Here is a 19,007-nt window from a genome sequence, read left to right as displayed (position 1 = left end):
GTATATATTTATTTATTTATATTTCTTCATACATTCTTATATAGTTCTATACTGTGTATTGTGTATTTTGTTGTACAGTTATTTTATTTTCAACTTTAATTTATATATTTTATCTTATTCTTTCCCAGTTAAATTTACCCTTCATTCTAATTTGTATTGTACAGTTATTTCATTTTTAACCTTAATTTATATTTTGTTCCTTCCTAGTTAAATTTACCCTTTTAAATTTTTCATATTTATTTCCTATCTTATTCATAGCCTTTTCCTTTTTTTTTTTCTTTAGGTCACGAGCAGTTGTCTAAGCATTTCACTGCATAACGTACTGTGTATGACTGTGTACGTGACAAATAAAATTTGAATTTGAATTTGAATTTTGAAGTACTTGGGTATTGTAATGTAGTTTTATTGTGAAAACGTCTGAATTTTTGGAGTCGTGTTCTTGGCTCGATAAAGGCGGAGCTAAAAAAGGGCAAAAAGAGGACAGAGTTTAACAAATGGTCAAGCAGTTGGACTATATAACGTGGACACATGGGCTAGTTTTCACCAGCTGCAGGTTATATCATAGGCTATTGAATTCTTAAACGTATATATTATGTAGGGTGCATGCTTTAAAGTTCCTTAAAACATTTTTTAAAATGTAAGTACCCAGAAAAGGATCTGCAAACGACACAACTGCTGAAAAGAAAGCAGAAAAATTAGAATAAAGTTACTCTTATATTACTCATTTTTACAGAGAATCAGCAACAAACTTTAAAATACAAACTTTTATAAAAGGAAAATATAGCTCCGTGAAAATGTGAAAACAGATTAAAGCGAACAAAAGGAGATAAACAACTTCTTCTAAACTAATTTGATGTTACCCAGAGGTGTTCTGGTGTTAAATGCCTTACATTAAAGTGTTGCCATAATGTAAATTTTTAACGATAGTGTTACCAGTCCGTCAGTAAAATGTATAACGTTGCACTTTGACCAGTAGAGGGCTGCAAGAGTCCATCAAATGCATAGACCGCATATAAAGAAACATACATACTAGTTATGACCAAACCAAGAGGAAACGTTGATATTAAAATTGTAGTGTCAGTTATACTTTGATAAAAGTATTTTCTTAAAGAAGTTAAAAGAAGTTTAAATTTTACTCACACACAGAAAGCTAAACTTTCTAATTTTAAGTTCTGACCCTAGTAGTTCTGTTGATAGACTGTAAATAAAAGATGGATGTTGCCACCGTGACATCATAAACAGTATAAAACATGGACATGATTTAAGGGTCATAAATATGAACCCACTGGAGAAGTGTCTTGAACCTGCAATCTATCCGTAGGCCACCAGATGGTGATAGCTGTTGTTTGCAAAAAAGACTTTGGGTCATGTTGAGGTTTCTCATGTAAAGTCACGTGCACATTGCTCAATAATTGTTTGCCATATTGGGCATGATATAACCACCGGTTGGTAGAAAAAGGTGCAACTTTTACTTTGTAGCAAATGATCTACATTTCTGATTCGCTTCACACTTTTCACTGTTTCACTACAGCCTGGAGAGCAGCTGGGAAGTGTTCATAGAGAAAACCATCTCTTTCATTATTTTTAAAAATAAAAAGTTGAAGTGAGAAGAAATATAACAGTTTTTTTATGCAGTAAAATTTGGAATGTTAAGATGGGAGTTTTTGGAAATTGATTTGCTTTTGCCTCTCCACTAGTTTCAGTCTTGTGTTGTCTTAATTTTGGATTATTTTCCATCTCGTTGAGATGATGAAAGCAGACATTTTTCTATAAAAATATTTAGAAATGTATTAAAAACTATAGTTTTAATAAGCTGTCTATGTTTTTTTTTTGCTATTGTTTTCATCTGTTGGTGTGTGTGGTGTGTGTCTATTCCGATGTGCGTGCATTAGTTTATATCTACAAACATACTATAGACTTACAAGACTCAAACACATTAACCGTCATAACCCTCATTACCATTAATAGTCACAACAACAGCAGCATGATTTGCATTAACGCTGTCATAAATCATTTTATTGAATGGAATTAAATCAGTGAAGGTCCAGCGAGCATGAAATGCAAAGACAGTACTGGCCAACGTGGGCATAGCTGCTTGTTTTAGGCTTTCAAAAAGAAAAATAAAGCTGTGTCTGATTTCATAGAGAGAACTTAATGAAAAATAAATGGAAAGAGGATGTAAGTGTGAAGTTTTAATCAATACTAACTCCTTTAAGGCTTGTTTGGCATTGCAGAAATAAGCAGATTAATGAAATAGTTCTGTCAGACAAACCCGCTTGGGTATTCTGGCCTCTAAAACAGTCTTTTAAATCACCTTAAAAAGCCATAAAAAAAAGTCATACTCTGTAATCTTCAATGCCAATACACAATTTAAATGAAAGAAACCATTGGCTCAGTTTTATGGGTATTTCCAGCCATTAATGTACCACAGAGCACCCCAAAACAACAGCACTAGATTTCCGAGACAAATGTTCTGGTTTCTCAGAAAATATTAAATTCTACCAAAACTGAGAAGAATCCTAAATACTATGAACATAATTGACTCATATTCACAAAGCATTGCTGTTTGCAGCCGCGAGGAGCCTTTATGATTCTGATCAGTGCGGGGAGAAACAACTCTAAAGGTCAAGTGGAGCCAGAATTGGTCGTTCACCAGCCTCATCTGCTCAAATCTAATTTGTGAGTTAGTAAAGCAGCCTGCATGCTGTGCCGAAGATGACTTTTGGATTCAAGTCAATATCATGGCTTGGGGACAAGAGAGCCATTTGAAGAGACATAAACATTCATGCTTACAGTGCAGACACCACTAACGCTGGCTCTTGATGAGTAAGTGAAGAATTCACTTTATTATTAAATATCTATTTATATTAAAGCTTCTTTAAGCCAAGTCTGCCACTAACTATGCAAGCAGCTAAAGCTCTACTAGAGTTGACCTTCTTCAGCCATAAGAGGGGATCCACCTCAAAGGATGTAAGGAAAAGATCTGACCAGCATTGCAAATTATGCATCTCTGGGGGGTTTTGTTGTTGTTGTTGTTTTTGCTGACATAAGTTCATTAAGTAACATGGAAAAACTAATGAATGGATTATTTAGCATGCATACCTTGAAATATATGTTTTCACTCTGTGACAATACAGCCAGACTTCCTTCACAGCATCAATGTAAAACTTATTTTGTATCATTTACCAGGTATCAAGGTTTAAATGTGCAAGTTTAATTGCACATTTAAACCTTGAGACATTTTGATATAAGAAAAATAATGTTCAGTTTCAAAAGTACATCTTGGTTTTTCTACATGGTAAAGAAATGCTGCTGGGAAATCTGTCAGTATGACTTAAAGATGTAAACAGAAAAAAATTAATCCATGTGCACAATGGATACTGTGGAATGGATACACAATAAATCAAACCCCCCTCCCCTCCGTGAAATTTCTGTGGTAGACAGTACAAAACACAAAAATAGCATCAATAGCCATGTGTCTATGCCTTTGTCGACAGTTTCCAAAGCTGTCCAGTGGGACAGGATTAGAGTCTTTGCCAGACTGATTTGGGTCCCTAAGCCTTATGTTTGACACCCCTGCTTTAGCATGTGGAATAGAGTTAATGAAGTTGATCATGTGATGTGGAGTCTGAAGAACAGTATGCTGTAAGCTAGTTTTTGGTTATCTAAGACAAATTCAATATGTACAAACAAATCAGACAGCAGCCAGTGTTTAGCACCATGAATAGTTGTGTTGTCCCTCATAGGTGAATGCCTGCGGGCTACTTTGTACTGACTTTGTAGTTACTTTGAAACTCACGAGCTGCATAAAAAACCCCCATTTAATTAAGCGACATTTATATGGTACAGTCTGTTAGCGCAACAAAACTTTACTAGCATGCTTTATTTGTTCTCCGCGGAGTATTATATCCAATATTATTAAAGTTTCCAGCTTCAGAGACCGTTGTCAACGGCAACCAAATGCAACCCCATCCTTTTTAAAGCAATTCCCTTAAAGAACACTGAGCATTTCCTTTACGCTCAGTGGGGACCTTTCTTGGTGTTTCAGCAGCGCCAGTCCCAGAATATGGCCAATAATGTTGCTGAGGGGCGGGGAGCAGCGCGGTCTGCAGACCCACTGAGTCTGGCGGGGTGCCGAGGAGAGGCAGCAGGCAGCGGTAGCAGAGATGGGCTCACACCTTTGAATCACAAATCAGCACCCCCACCCCTACCCCAGTCAAGCATCTCGGGAGACACTGGAAGACCAATTTTTGGAGGGGGTTTTGCTGGTGTTCCTCATTAAGACCGGTAGACTACAGCTACCAAGAAGCAGGAGCGGCAAGGGTTATAGTTGCATTGTGACGTTCAGCACTCCTGCCGTCTCACCTGCACTGCCGGTGAAGAGGTCCGCTGTGATAAAGATGCATCCAGATAAGTACCTACCTGAGCTGGTGTCCGAGAAAAACAGCCTGGACCCCTCCTTTGTGCATGCGGTGCGCCTGCTTGCAGAAGGTAAGTGAAGTATATATGTGTGTGTATATAGAATATATATCTTTTTTCAAGTCTAATGCACTCTGAATGTTGGACTTGGCGACAGTCACGATGTTCATTCTAACACAATTCTGAAAGCACAATTGCATTGAATTTTGGGGCAGTACAGTGAGCTGATGTGAGCTTGTTTTTAACACACTTTGAGTGCTTGCGTGGCGACAGTTGAATTCTCTGTGCTGTGCGTTTAATGTAGACACTGCTCTTCGGCTCCAGTGAGGAACTTTTGTTGGGTTTTTCCCAAAACTTCAAGTGAACAAATGCTGTGAGCAGAGACAATAAAGTATGTGTACAGTCAGAGGGGGTTATTGTAACCCCACTGTCCGCCAAGATCAATGCGCTGGCTCACATAAAATAAAGCCAATGTCTTCCTTGAGGATTTCTCATTGACTTCAGGGCAAGAGTAATCAAAAAGGTGCCACATTCGTCAGTCCAACAATCATAGTACTGTATTAAGGTAAACGTGCTCTTAATCCTGTTATACTGTGTGCTGCCAGCCAGTATTTTTTCTGTTAAATATGTGAATTGTGTGGTCATTTATCAAGCCAAATATCACCTCTCTAATATTTTAATTATTCCACGTGAGCTAAACCTTGGAGGCTAAAATCAAAGTGTTTGTAATTATTGCATCATGAGTCATAGATTTCTGACTGAACGAAAATTGATAGATGCACACCTCCTCTTACAGGATAAATGCCATCAAGGTAATGGAGAACAGAAAATGTCAGTGAAACATGCTGTAAAGCCTTTCCTCCAGAATAATGTTACTGTATGTCAACAGAGTGCCGCAATCAGCCTGCAGCATTTAAAGTACTTTGTAGCCTTCATCTCATTCACATGCTGAGAATGTGTCACTTCTGATAGGAAGTGTGTCACCTCAAAGCAAACACAAAAACTCAGCTCAGCTCATTCAGCCCAGAGATGCAACTTTTGCATTTTCTCGTAGACTGCGTGGTCTCTCTTCCTGTAATTGCACAAGTCTGGTTGATGTGCAGTGCTATAAAAGCTTGGATAAAGGTTTGAGTGACGTGCTACTGGAGTGAAAGGCTGAATGATTATCATAAATGTGAATGGATTAACCTGTGTGGACTTACCAGGAACGTATTCCTGTACAAAACAATATATCAGCCATAAAATGACAAAATTAAACATAAAATGCTGTCATATGTTACATGACTGTAAAACACTCAGTGAAATGCTTTCTACTGGTTTTCCTGTGTGCTAAAAATGTTGGTGATTCTGAAGGCAGTTGATTTAACTAATTTATTAGATCATGCGTGTATGCTAATTTTGGGTTCTGACATGTTTGTTTAAAAATGTAAAGTCACACTTTGTGTTAATTAGCTGCTGGACGGGGTGTGTGCGCGATCTGCTGTTCGACCCCTTGAGCTTTCCTGTTGAAATGTGTTGATGAGACACCTGACACTCCCATTCTTGTCGCTAACTGGGATCCAGATGGGATCATCTGTCACACAGTACACTTTGCCATATGTACTCAAGCCTAACTCACACAGTCAGGATGCAATCAAAGAATGCCATCCACCACTATGAACTGCAATTAGCATGTTACACGAGGATACCTATGTTTTTGTTTTTTTTTACTGACTTTTTTCTCAGAGCAGTTTCAACAGTTCACAACAAATACACACACTACAATGCCCCATAATTAACAATACAGTACAGTCTTCAATATTAGAGTACAATACTGTAAAAAAAAAAGAAGTATATAATACATTGCAATGCATTTGTCTGAGAAGAATGCTGTTGGCAAAGTCAGTAAACAGAAACCTCTCTGTATTCATCAAACACAAAAGTGGCCAATCAGTATAATAAACTGTCAGTTCAGTCAGTCTTGCAATGTCCAAAACAATCAGCCGTGGGCAGCATGTGAAAAAATGTTCAGCACAGACTTGTTATCTTGTGTTGTCAGTCTATGGGTATCAGTGGACAGCAAGATAAACTGCGTTTACAGATTTACAGATTCGCAGCTATTTATCACTGAATATCAAAGCATGTAATCCTGTGTTATTAACATCATGCACAATCGACAGCATAACATGGATTAACCATGGTCACAGTTAGCATCTCCATATTTATGAAACGAATTATTTACTGTTTGTGTTTATGTTATGTTGCTTCTAAAACCGTTTGTCTCTCTTTGAGCTGATTTAAAACTCTTTGGAACAAAGCTCCAGTCCGCGGCTGTAAACTACGGGTGGGTGGGGATAATTCTCTTGTCGAGCTGAAACTAAGCTTCCTCTTATGAAGCAGCAAGGGTTGTTAGACAGAATGTATGAATATATTGGTATATTATACAATCAAAACTGTATGTAGAGTATTTTGAAACTGCTACAACTTTGCTCCACAATCTCAAATGAAGATTTTTTTTCTTGGACATTGCTGCATGAGGTTAATGATTCCTCAGACTGACAGATAAGAGTCACTTCTTTCAAGTTTTGCACTTTAAGTTTCCTCAGCCTAAAGAACTGTGTAGTTAGTCTGAACGTGGGCTCATGTCAGTGTAAAGAAAGGCAAGCCTTTAATAGATCCCAGTGGTTTTCTTTGTAAGGCTTGCCTACATGCCATGGAGCCTCGTCTTGCCATGAAAACCGGTGGGATTTCTAATAAGGCAGCAAGCAAAGCAGACAGGGAGACAGACAAGAAAACTGTCTGTTAAGAAAAAAAACTAAATGTGTGCACTACTCTGTCATTCCATTTCTGAAAGAGGCATTTCTCCATGTCAAGATAGTTTACATTTTCACTAAGCATTGTAAAAGGGTATATATTATCTCAAATACAAGTGCTGCTAGCGAGAGTGACAATGCAAATAAAATCTGCATGAAATTTGAAGGATGTAGACTTCTCTGAATCAAATCGGAATATAGATATGGAGGAGGCCCAACACCATGCCAAGTGCAATTTTAGACATTAGCATAGTTTGGGATCAAAATACACTTTAATCTGCATCTTGAAGAACTTTTCTTCTCAGTCTGTTCATTTTCTCCTTACATTTAGTTACTGCTATTAGTATATGAGCACTCAAGGTTTCCACTGATTCCTCTCCTGCACTTTCTGGACTTGTGTTTAAGTTTGATTATCAAGATAATGCTTCAAAAATCTTCTTCAATACATGAGCTTTCTTTTTGCATAGTTAAGAATACACTTAGAGTACATATTGCAGTGGTATAAGCACTCTTCAGAACGCACACAGACGCTTATAAATTTCTCGTTTCAATGAGTATGCTTTTTATAAAACTGTGATTAAATAGTATTAAGCAATAAAAAAATCAGCAGGAAATACAAAACTTTATTAATTCTTTTGGTGGAAAAAACAACCTGTGGTGATTGTACACAACCACAAACACACAGTTAAATTAATAATGTGGTAATATTCTTCCACTCTCCACACACGCATAAATCAAACAGAGTTATGGTTTCAGTCTCCCACAACATTCCCACATTTAAGTAAATTTGCAGTCTCTAGAGCTACATGACAACCACTTAGTTTCTTTGGTTTAATTAAGTTGCTGAATTTGTTTACAAGGTGGTAGTGAGACCTATGCTGTGATTTATGGTTCATAGACGGTGGGACTAAGAGAAAGACGGGAGGTGGAGCTGGAGATGGTACATGCTGAGATTTTGACTGCGAGAGTCCAGGACGGGCAGGATTAGAAATGAGTACATCAGAGGGACAGCTCAGGTTGAGCGTTTGGGGGAAAAAAGCATGAGAAGCAACAGTGAGATGGTTTGGACATGTGCGGAGGAGGGATAGAGGACATATGAGAAACGAGGGAAAAAATTATCCTTCAGTTTAACTTTTTTTGTGTTTCCTGCCTCTTTGGAGCTAAAAGGACCACTCAAAAACATGGGATATCATTGCAAAGGCCAGGATGTCCTCGATTGGGGACATCAGAACTTAGTAGGGTAGCTCAAATATGTCAAAAGATATAGACCAATGTACATTACAGAAGACATAAATGAGTGGACTGTGTCTCAGGAGGTTACTGGACCGTTGATGTTGAATATGGAACTGCCAGGCAGAAGAAGAGGAAGACCATAGAGGAGGTTCATGGATCTAATGAATGCAGAAGGTTGGTGTGACAGAAGAGGATGCAGGGGATAGTGTGATCTGCTGTGGCAGCAAAGGGAATAGCCGAAAGAGGAAGGAGATTAATTTGTTCCGATGCACTTTATGGCACTACACTATTCTAAATGATGCATACTTTGGGTTTGCATTGTTTTGTCACTGATTTATAGAAGCTGCATTAATTACTTATTAATTACTATTGCCTTTGTGATTTACCTGCCTGCTTCCGCAGTCCTTCCTGGTTTGAGCTAAGGAAGAGGTTGAGGGTGTTGCTGGCCAACCAAATGGACTGAACCAACCAACCAATTTAGTTATTGTCTCGTTGCTTTCTCCCTTTGCATTTTAATGGTTTAGTCCACTAATGTATATCTTGAGTTGTTTGTTAAGATAAGGTTTTGTTAAGTTAAGCAGTGTTATGGAGTAAAGTTCTGCTTAGTTTACCTCTATTATGGGTCTATTTCAGTTTTTATTTATTTCTGTGATTACTTTTTCTTTGGATTAGAATAAAACCCACTCTTTAAAAATTACACCTGTGCCTGTATATCCTTTATTTGCTTTGTACCTTACACACCGATTTGTAAGGCATCAGTTCTGTTTGGTACACAGATGGCTTTTAGAATGTTCAAGACACTTTTGAAAACTTACCACAGTTTTTCTGCACATTTAGTCAATCTCAGCATCTCCTTGGGGAATACCACATCATGCTGTTCTTCCTGTTCCTCTTGTTGCTGAAGATAGTGTTTTTATGATTCAGGCGGGATGTTTGAGCTCATTGTCATGCTGCAGAATTTGGGACCAGTCGGAGTTCCTCCTTACAGAGAATGGATGAGAAGAAGCTAAACATCCGAGGTGCCTTAAACTTTTCACTGTATACCTCACATTCTGATGTTTGCCACAGAGAGCCATTATATCTGTGAACACTAAGAATTGATTTTCACTTATCTTTCTCTCTCGTTTATAAATGGTTGCTTACATTTTCAGCACATCCATTACAGCGTGCTCAGTATCCAGCAGTGACCCACCTCGCTGTGACACATAAGCAGCACCCCATGTGTTATGACCTATCAAAAGGACATAAAAATTACATTTCAGGGGCGGGTGAGACATTGAAATTACATTTTTCAGTATTTAGCCGACACCCTTATCAAGAGTGACTTACAATGAGTGCATGGGTCGAATAAGATTAAATTCCAAGGTCACTAGCATCTTGAGCAACAGAAATGAGCCAAAGCCGCAGCACTCAGACAATAGATATTAGATAACAGATTATATTACTGTGTGTCTTGAATGTTCACATATCACAGGGAACTTACAAATAAGGCAGTAGGAGACAGAGAAAAATGTAACCCCAAAAAAAGTCAGAGTGCCCACCCCTGCAAATGTGCAACAGTACCAGAAAAATCTTCCATCAAAACGATTGTTTCTATCTTGTCATTGTAATCATGTCATGAGATGAGTTTAAAATGCACATTTCCTTGCTTTTCATATGTAAATGGTATGATTAGTAATTGCTCGTTCCACTTTCATCACACATTCTGAAAATATAATGCTTACACTAAAAATTTACAACTTAAACAGTCTGCCAAGTGCTACATTTGCCTAAGTGCAGCTCGGCTGAAAACACATAAACAGCATGTGGCCAAACAGAGGAGCACATTTCCAACATTTTAATATTCATCGGTCAAAACTGTGAAAAAGAGCCAAAGCTAATTGCATGTCTTGCTGTTCATTCCCCCTACTAGGTCCACTCTGGCCAGGCGAAGCACTACTGCTTCGTCTTTCTGTATTTGATGTGAACAAGCAATCACTTATTGGAGAGTAATTGCACTGATTTATTTTTTCCATTGTGAAGTCATTATTCTAGATATACTATTCAGTGGCTAAAAGAAATCAGTGAATAATTTAGCTGTCTAACTAATGGGAGCGCTCAACAATGCCCACAATGCACTAAAGCACATAAAGTAATGTATGTATATATATGTATATATTGTACTATTCTTAGTTAGCGTATTGTCTGTCTTGTCTTAATGTTGGTTTAAAATGGAGCACTGTAACAAAAAATAATTTCCCCCAGGGATCAATAAAGTATTCTGATTCTGATTCTGATTAATAATCACTCAGTTCAGCACTGACTGGTTCACCACTGTGTAAATCAAAGATTTTTGAGAATTTTAATATCAGTCAGCGAGTCTCTAATCTTACCTTAATTGACTTTTCCAACAGATTTTAGGGATTAAGGGAAACTTAAAACAAATCAGCAGATGAATTCTGCACATCTGTAAAGTACAGAAAGACCTTGAATCCTTGCAAAGTGAAAATACAACCGCAAACATACAAACCTTGTACAACTGAGGGAGTCTGAATATGTCGTCTAGCAATTTTTTGTCTGCAGTTTTTTTTTAATACTCATCAATCAGTCTGCAGATTATTCAAGGTCTGAAGTCTTTCAACCAGCTTTGCAAAATAAAAAAAGAGCAGAGTGAAAAGAGGAGGATGCTTACTGAGTGTATTGTTTGTCTATACAAAGCACATGTCAGATTCCAGGACATCCTGAGCTTGCTCTGCGTTGGATGTCTTGATATACATCATGTATTTAATCTGTGCTGAATTGAAGTTGATCAGACCTGCAGAAGTGGACGGATATAATTTTGATTGGATTCATTTTGTCTTGGTAGCTGGGGATCAGTCCACCAGGGCCTCTGTTCCTGGCCGCCGCCCAGCATGCAGTGCACCTGACCTCTACTGCGTCTCCTGCAGGTGGTGGGCCTGCAGGAGGATGGCCCCATGTCCCTTTTTTGCGCTGTGCCTGGCCGGCCCCATGGACTAAGGCCTGGCCTCTAGACGCTTTCACCCAGGCACCCAGGGTGGAGCCCTGGTAACCTGGGCAGGGTGAACTGTTCCCTTGATGTTCTCCTCATAGGGGTCTTCTGAATCGCTCTTTGTCCGGTCCCTCACCCAGGACCAATTTGCCATGGAAGACCCTACCAGAGGGCAAAAGCCCCTGGATAACATAGCCCCCTGGATTCCTGGGACACACAAACCCTCCACTACAATAAGGTAGCAGGTTCTGGGTCCTGAGGCAGGACACGGGGTAGGCTGGCCTGAGAATGCCTTGGTGTTCCCCCAGACAAGCTGGAGGAGGTGGGTGGGGAGAGAGAGGTCTGGGCTTCTCTTCTTATGCTGCTGCCCCCGCAACCCGGCCCCGGATAAACCGAAGAAGATGGATGGATTCATTATGGTGACTCATTTTACCACCATACATCTGTTTTCTCTGGATTTACGTTTTTCTTTATTCACATCAGATTCACACAACATCAACAGAAAATCAGAGAAATAAGCACAGTGTAATCTCACCAAAATCATCTTAGACCTGGATATAATTATATCTTAGACACACCTTTTTTTTAAAAAAAAAACAATGGCTGCTAGTCAGCAGTAGAACAAACTGCATAATCAAAAAATAGCCTGTATGGCAACAACAATAACTGGAAACCAGTGAAACAGTCCAGAGACTTGGTATCTTGGTTACTTTAAAAAAAATAATTTTTCCATTACTTTTAAAACTCTAATAATCTATTTTACAGATATTTTTTTAATGTTTGCTATTTATGTCAAGTCTGCAGTCTATGAGAACTGCTTACACATCACTTGTAATTAGCTGTTTTCTGCTTAAACCTGTTCAGGCCCATTAAATTCTTAAATTAATTTGTAATTTCCCTTTTTTTAAATTAGTTGAGCTAATCTTTTTAATGTGCCCTCTGGGTTACGCTTTCCCCAGGTTGAGAATTAGTGCAGTAAAGCTACAATGTGAGGAAAAATAGTCGGGCATCAAATGATGCCTTCAATTCTCCTTCTTCTGCTGTCACTGAACTGCTAATGGGAAACGGGATATTTTTACTTTGCTTGGAAACAAGATTAAGTTAGGATTGTCTATCAAGTTTTCTTGTGGTGCAGATGGTTTACTTAGAGCAACAAGTTGCTGGGAGAAAAAAAACATACAGCTAAACCTGACATCCGAATTTCAAATACAAACTAGGTGATTTATTTGTGAAGACAGGTTTGCATGACATCTTTATAGTGTCCAAGATAAATAAACTTCAAGCTGTTTCTCAGTCTCTGTTGATGCTCTCTGTTGTCACATACAGCAGATGTATTTAACTTTAAGCTACGGCAGGCTGACTGGGCATATTTTCTTTTTTCTCAGCAAAACTCTGTCTCTCAACTTGTACAGTTGCACACATATATGTGCTAGCTGCCCAGTAAAACCAACATTTTTTTCAGCCGTGGCTGCTGAGAAGCTCTGCTGAAGCAGTTTGGGCAGTGCAACAAAGAAGATCAAGAGCACCACAATAGTCACTGAGAGGCTTTTACTCATTTAGCTCCCCAAATGAGATTTTTTTTCTGTCCAGTGTGCAGACAGTAACCAGTGACCTTCAAAGCACATTCTTGCTTCTCTGATCTTTAGTCTCCTTTTGCTTCCTGCTATTTTGACAAAGATGATATCAGTGCGAGTGTGTCTCGGGATTTATAGATTGCAAGCCTGTTTATTCTCTTTCCTTTTCCTTTATATGCAATTGCCTCTTTGGTTCACCTGCAGTTTGCAGACCAGAATAAGTGTCTATCCCATCAATCCTCATCCCAACAGCAAAACACAAGTGCTACCAAACTACTGTAAGAAACAACCATCACAATAAAATGTTAACAGATTTCTTCTTAAAGCATCTGAAAAATAGCCTGATTGTTATCATTTTAGTGCAATCCACATTAGTCTTTAAATGATTTTTTTAATTATTCTCTGATTCAATAAATGTCATTTTATATAATTTCCAGAAAACAGTATTTTTGTTATGTTTGTATGGTGACACCAACTGGGGTCATTTTGATCCCAATATTTTTGTTTATCTCTCAAAATAAAATGAGTCGATTTGACCGTAACAACAAATAGCTCTCAAATGGATATTTTGCAGATGAACTATGAACAGATCGTGTTTCAGGCAGTTACAGGGCACAACTCGGCACAGAGTACAAGAGGAAATTTATGATGTTCTACATCTGCCTCCTTTAAAATGACTAACAGAGTGGCAAATAATGCTTGCCTACCCAGCAGAAAGTAAATGATACTTTTAAAAAAGTCCCTAAGGTAAAACACAAAGTCAACTTCCATCTGTTATCAAAAAAATGTTTTGTTCACCCATCCACTGACCCGAACCTCATCTCTGAGGTTGCTCCACTAAAAGGCTTTGTTAATCGAAGGAAACAAAACATTGTTTAAAATCTATTAGGCACAGAGGTATTTAAACTAAATGTCTGACTGGCTAAAACAGCAGGTTATTGTCATGTCTGTGTGTAGGCAGGCAGGAAGAGAGGACCCAAAACGCAGGACTCACGGAGGCGGAAGTAACTCAAAGCACACAGCTTTATTGCAGGTATGAAACTGAACAGGAAAAACACTAACTAAACTGGGTGAACAGAATAACTAGACAGGTTGGCAGGCTGGCAAACAGAACACACAGAGGAAGCGAGGGTGAACAGACGTTAACGACACAACACTGACACAAAGACACACTGGGCTTAAATACACTGAGGGAGTCATCAAGGAACTAGAAAAATTTGCATTTCCTGCGAAAATGCAGTGTGGATGCTTTAAGCTGAAGCTGTCTGCAAAAACTAGCTGAAAAAGCTGAAAAGTTGCAGAAATTGTAAAAACTTTGCAGAAGCAAAAGAAGTTTGCTAAAATGTAATAACTTAGCAGAACTGCAATATCTTAGAGGAAACATAATACTTGGCAGAAATACAATAGCATAGCAGAACTTAGCAGAAATATTGTGATTTACCAGAGACACTGTGATGAACTATGAATATTGTAATTTTAAATTAATACTATGTTTTAGCACAAATACTATAATTTGACAGAAATACTATCATTTGGCAGAAATACTATGTTTCAGCACAAATACTCTGGTTTAGCACAAATATTATAACATAGCATAAATACAATTATATAGCAGAAATGCTATATTTAGAAAGAAAAATATAATATAGTAGAAATAGTATGATTTAGCAGAAATACTGTATTTAGCACAAGTACCAAAAAGTAGCAGAAATACTATGATTTAGCAGAAATACTATGATTGAGCAGAAGTACTAAGATGTAGTAAAAGTACTTTGATTTAACAGAAATACAATTATAGAGGAGTAATACTTTAAAATGGGAGAAATATTGATACACACACACATACACAGAGCCTAAAGGGAAGAGTATTTGTGCCATGGAGTGTTAAGAATGTGAGGTCCATATTAGAAAAGCTAGTAAAATCATAACAGTTTGCAGAATTGTAATAAATGATGAATATGAATTACTGGTCTGTGACAGTGTATTAATTTGTAGGGAAAAAAACATGTTGACCAAGGTGGAATCGAACCCACGATCTTTGGCTTGCAGACCCGTGTCATTACCAACTGCGCCACTGGGAAAGAGAGGAGCCATCTTGAAAAACAGGGTGATGAGGAGTCAGAATTAGATCACGGTGAGAGGCGAAAAACGCCGTTTTTTGGAGTTACAAAACGTTGTGTAACTCAAAAACTAGGTGGACTAGAGGCATATTTCTTGTGCTGGGTGAATCAGCGGACTTTGGTGTACTTTGACTGCGATTTTCATTGCTCTTTGTACAACCGTCGCTGAGATATGACGAGAGAGGAAACGGAAGACCTCAGACATGATTGGCTGGCTGGGAAGCCGTGCAGGCCCTGATATGTGATATGTGTCTGAGTTCGCACAGAGGATTGGCTGCCTGGCAGAAATATATAGAAATAGTATGATTAAGCATAAATACTACATTTAGCAGAAATACTATATTAAGCACAAATCCTATAAAAAGCAGAAATAGTATATTAAGCACAAATCCTATAAAAAGCAGAAATACTATATTAAGCACAAATCCTATTAAAAGCAGAAATAGTATATTAAGCACAAATCTTATAAAATAGCAGAAATAGTTTGATTTAGCACAATAGTAATAAGTTAAACAGAAAAATTGGAAAAGCAAAATGGACAGCTGAAAAAATGCTGAACATGCTGAGAGTCCCTCAAATATACTTGTTAAATGAAAAAAATCAGCAAAAAAAATATATAACAGCCACACAATCAGAAATATGTACACAGAAGGAAACACACATGCACAGAGAGACACACACACAAGATCCAATTCAGTCAACCAGTCTAAATATATTGAATTTGAATCTTAGAATGAGATCATCCCATTAAAAGCCTTTCTCTCTCTCTCTCTCTCTCTCACACGCACACACACACACACACACACACACACACACACACACACACACACACACACACACACACACACACACACACACACAGGGAGAGAGAAGTAAGTTTCTAGGTCAGCCTGGGAGCTGCTGAATTTGAATCCACCAATCAGAGTGGCTGTTTACGTTTTCCCGCCAAAACAGGTGCATCTGTTTACACAGGCAGCACAGAGAGGCACAGGATTATTGCAGTCTATTTCTCATAGTGACGACTCCCCTCAAACAAATGACCATAATTTCCTAACCGTAGGGGCTAGAGCGGTCATTCTTACACCGTTTTGTTCAGAAGAGATGGGGGAATCTTCCAGTGTTAACAATTTATCATTAAAATATGAATTATTAAAGATATTTGACTTGTAATGCACCATAACTGAGTAGAGTGAAGCAAAAACTGCCTTGACTTGCCCTCAAACAACGCTTTGTAACTCGAAATCTATTTGGAGCATTGATATCATTCTTTCACCGTAAGAGACAGCAGGCTTTGGTGAACAGTCATGGAAATTTTCAGGTCTCTGTGGAAATCCAACAAAAAGTTATGACGAGAGAAAAAAGTGGTTCATTTCCAGAGTTTAAAATCTGAAGAAATCTGTGCGACGGACGAATTTCCTACCCTCAAACAAGTCCAACTCATTTCAGAACGGTAATAGGTGAGAAAGAAATTCTTGAATTATGAGCGTCAGGAGTGTCTGAAGATATACCGGGACAAGCCTCATGTCTTAAAGTCGCTTCGTTAAGGAGATATGACGATTCAAATATGCCTCTCATTACAGAAATCCAGCGATGATTTTGAACAAGCTCTCCATTGACTTTCTATGCAGAGTTTTGAGAGTTTGTGTTGGTCTGAGGAGATTTGCCAAAATTCTATAAATCCCACAACAATGATAGTGACATTTCCTGAAAGCCAGCAAAAATACCTACGTTTTGATGTATAATTTGTGGAAGTTGAGTGAAAATTGAGCAAGTAGCAAACAGTTGTTCGGACATGAAGAGAAGACTGCAAAAGCTTCAGTGGCACACTGGAAGCCAAGAGCATAGCAACCATAACAACGCATGTATTTTGTGAAAAATCACAATTGTGCAACTCAAAACTTTAAGAGGCATAAAAGTAAAACGGTAAAAGATTTGAAAAAGCTGAATCACACATGAATAGCCCAATAATTTGTGAACATTTTAAAGTTTGAATGCTTGTTCTACGTGAAAATATGAGGAAGTAGTTAAGTTTCAGAAACAAGCAAATTTTAGCAGAATTGCAGAAGTTTCCCATTCATTTCAATGGGACAAATTAAGCTTAATATTTTAAAAAGTATAATAGTGAAAAATACCAAAAGACATAGCACACATTAGCAGAAATAGCAGAATAGTTTAAAATTTGAACGGTGAAAATCGGCTGAAAATTGCGGAAGTAGTTAAGTGCCAAAAAGTGTACGGAAGTCCCAAGAGGAACTCAATAGTGTGGATGCTTAAAGCATCCACACAATTAGAGACAGAAGGGGAACACAGCTGGGAGAAATAAGACCTAACGAGACAGGGAGAGCAAAGCCGGAACACTGACATCAGACAGGAACAAGAACCTTCAAAGTAAAACAGGAAACAAAACACACTTTACTAAGACACGGACTAGACAGAGAGAGACAGACTTGACACTGACCAAAGCCTACTAAATAATAATCATAATCAAAACAGTATCACTGATTAATCAAATCATAAATCATAATCTAGAAAAACACCAAATCATGGAAAACAGAAAGCTGGGTCAACATGACCCAGAACCGTGACAGTTATATTTTAATTTTAACCACCAGCATGCTAACAATTGCTAGAAATCCATGAATAAACAATGAACGACAGTAGATATGGGTTTGGGGTTTTTTTTTGTTTGTTTTTTGATAATGCCAATAGAGAAAAAGTTAAAGGATCACAAGTTTGTACATTTTACAATCAACTGATTGACTGTGACATCCCCATGGCTAGCGTAATTAAAAACAGACTAGCTTCCTCAGATAGCATGCTTCATTTTCATTTTTAGCGCTTTACTATTTGTTTTTCCACTGTATGAAAAGCCAAAGTAATTCAAAATATAAAAGTGTGTTGAGCTGCATTTGGTTTATCTCCTTTGGCAAAATGTTATTTTTACAAAGGCGTATTATGTTAGCTCCTCTTATCTGGGGACACTTGTCTGGTGTCAAGTGTCACATAAGGAGGGGTGAATCAGCTATGTTGAGGGAAATAAAAGGTTGGAGGGGTCTTGTTTACCTGTGCTCTCCACAAGCAGCATTAGGTGCAGTCTGCTTTCAGTGGCAGGTAATGAAGGTCTGGGTGAGTGTTGCTCAGTGTTTGCTTGGTTTACATAAAGCTGTCCTTTCTGTCACTGCCGCTCTGGGCTACATTGAAAAATATGGTTTTGCATATTTTTGATACAAGTGGAAGTGATCTGATAAAAATATAAGGTTTTGTGTAATAGAAGAAAGTCTTTTAGAAGCGATGAACAAAACCTTATTTTTTTACTTTTTTGTAATTAAGCATATTTAATCATCTAAAAAGCTAAAAAGGCACCCTCTCATTTGCTTGCGCTCACTTTTCATGAACTCCATTTTTTTCCCAGACGGTTCTGCAGCTCTGGTGAGAGTCATCTCAGAGAAACTGCAAAAAAGAGACAACATGATCCAATTTAAACGATCTTCCTCGGACAATCAGGCACAATCAGAGATTGTGTCGAGTGGGAAGAAATTGGTTCATTTCAGGCTGTTGAATTTTCGTCTATGTGATTTCACAGACAGTAGTGAAGAAAATCAACTTCACTTCATAAAACTGCAAAAGCTAACTCTCTAAAAGACCCGGAACATTGAGCTAAAGCTTTGAATGTTCACATGGTCGAATTGAGACATTTAGGTTTTTTTTTAAGTCAATTTAGTCGATCAATTTAAATTTAAAATCGTACATATTTGTTTTGAACGGTTCAATACTCCCTTCTAAACAAACTCCTGAATTTCTATATATAAACTCAGGAGTAGTCACATCTATGAGTTTCTGTGATGCAACAACTTACAATGATTGATAATTAGTGACAAAG

General features: G+C 38.0%; 1 protein-coding gene across 1 annotated transcript in view; it reads left to right on the top strand.

Moving 5' to 3' along the window:
- Window positions 1-4,139: 4,139 nt before the first annotated feature.
- Window positions 4,140-19,007, top strand: part of khdrbs2 (KH domain containing, RNA binding, signal transduction associated 2) — a 76,073-nt gene continuing 61,205 nt past the window's right edge. Inside the window, exon 1 of the mRNA XM_085428373.1 lies at window positions 4,140-4,491. Within this exon, the coding sequence (XP_085284499.1) occupies window positions 4,401-4,491 (91 nt within the window). The 5' untranslated portion in view covers window positions 4,140-4,400. The remainder of the gene's footprint in view (window positions 4,492-19,007) is intronic.

This window comes from Rhamphochromis longiceps, linkage group LG13 (assembly GCF_057381845.1).
Source record: "Rhamphochromis longiceps isolate RC_006_pf linkage group LG13, R_longiceps_female_GT1.1, whole genome shotgun sequence".
NCBI lineage: Eukaryota > Metazoa > Chordata > Actinopteri > Cichliformes > Cichlidae > Rhamphochromis > Rhamphochromis longiceps.
Note: the sequence above shows the minus strand (reverse complement) of the source record. Positions and strands in the feature narration are given on the sequence as shown.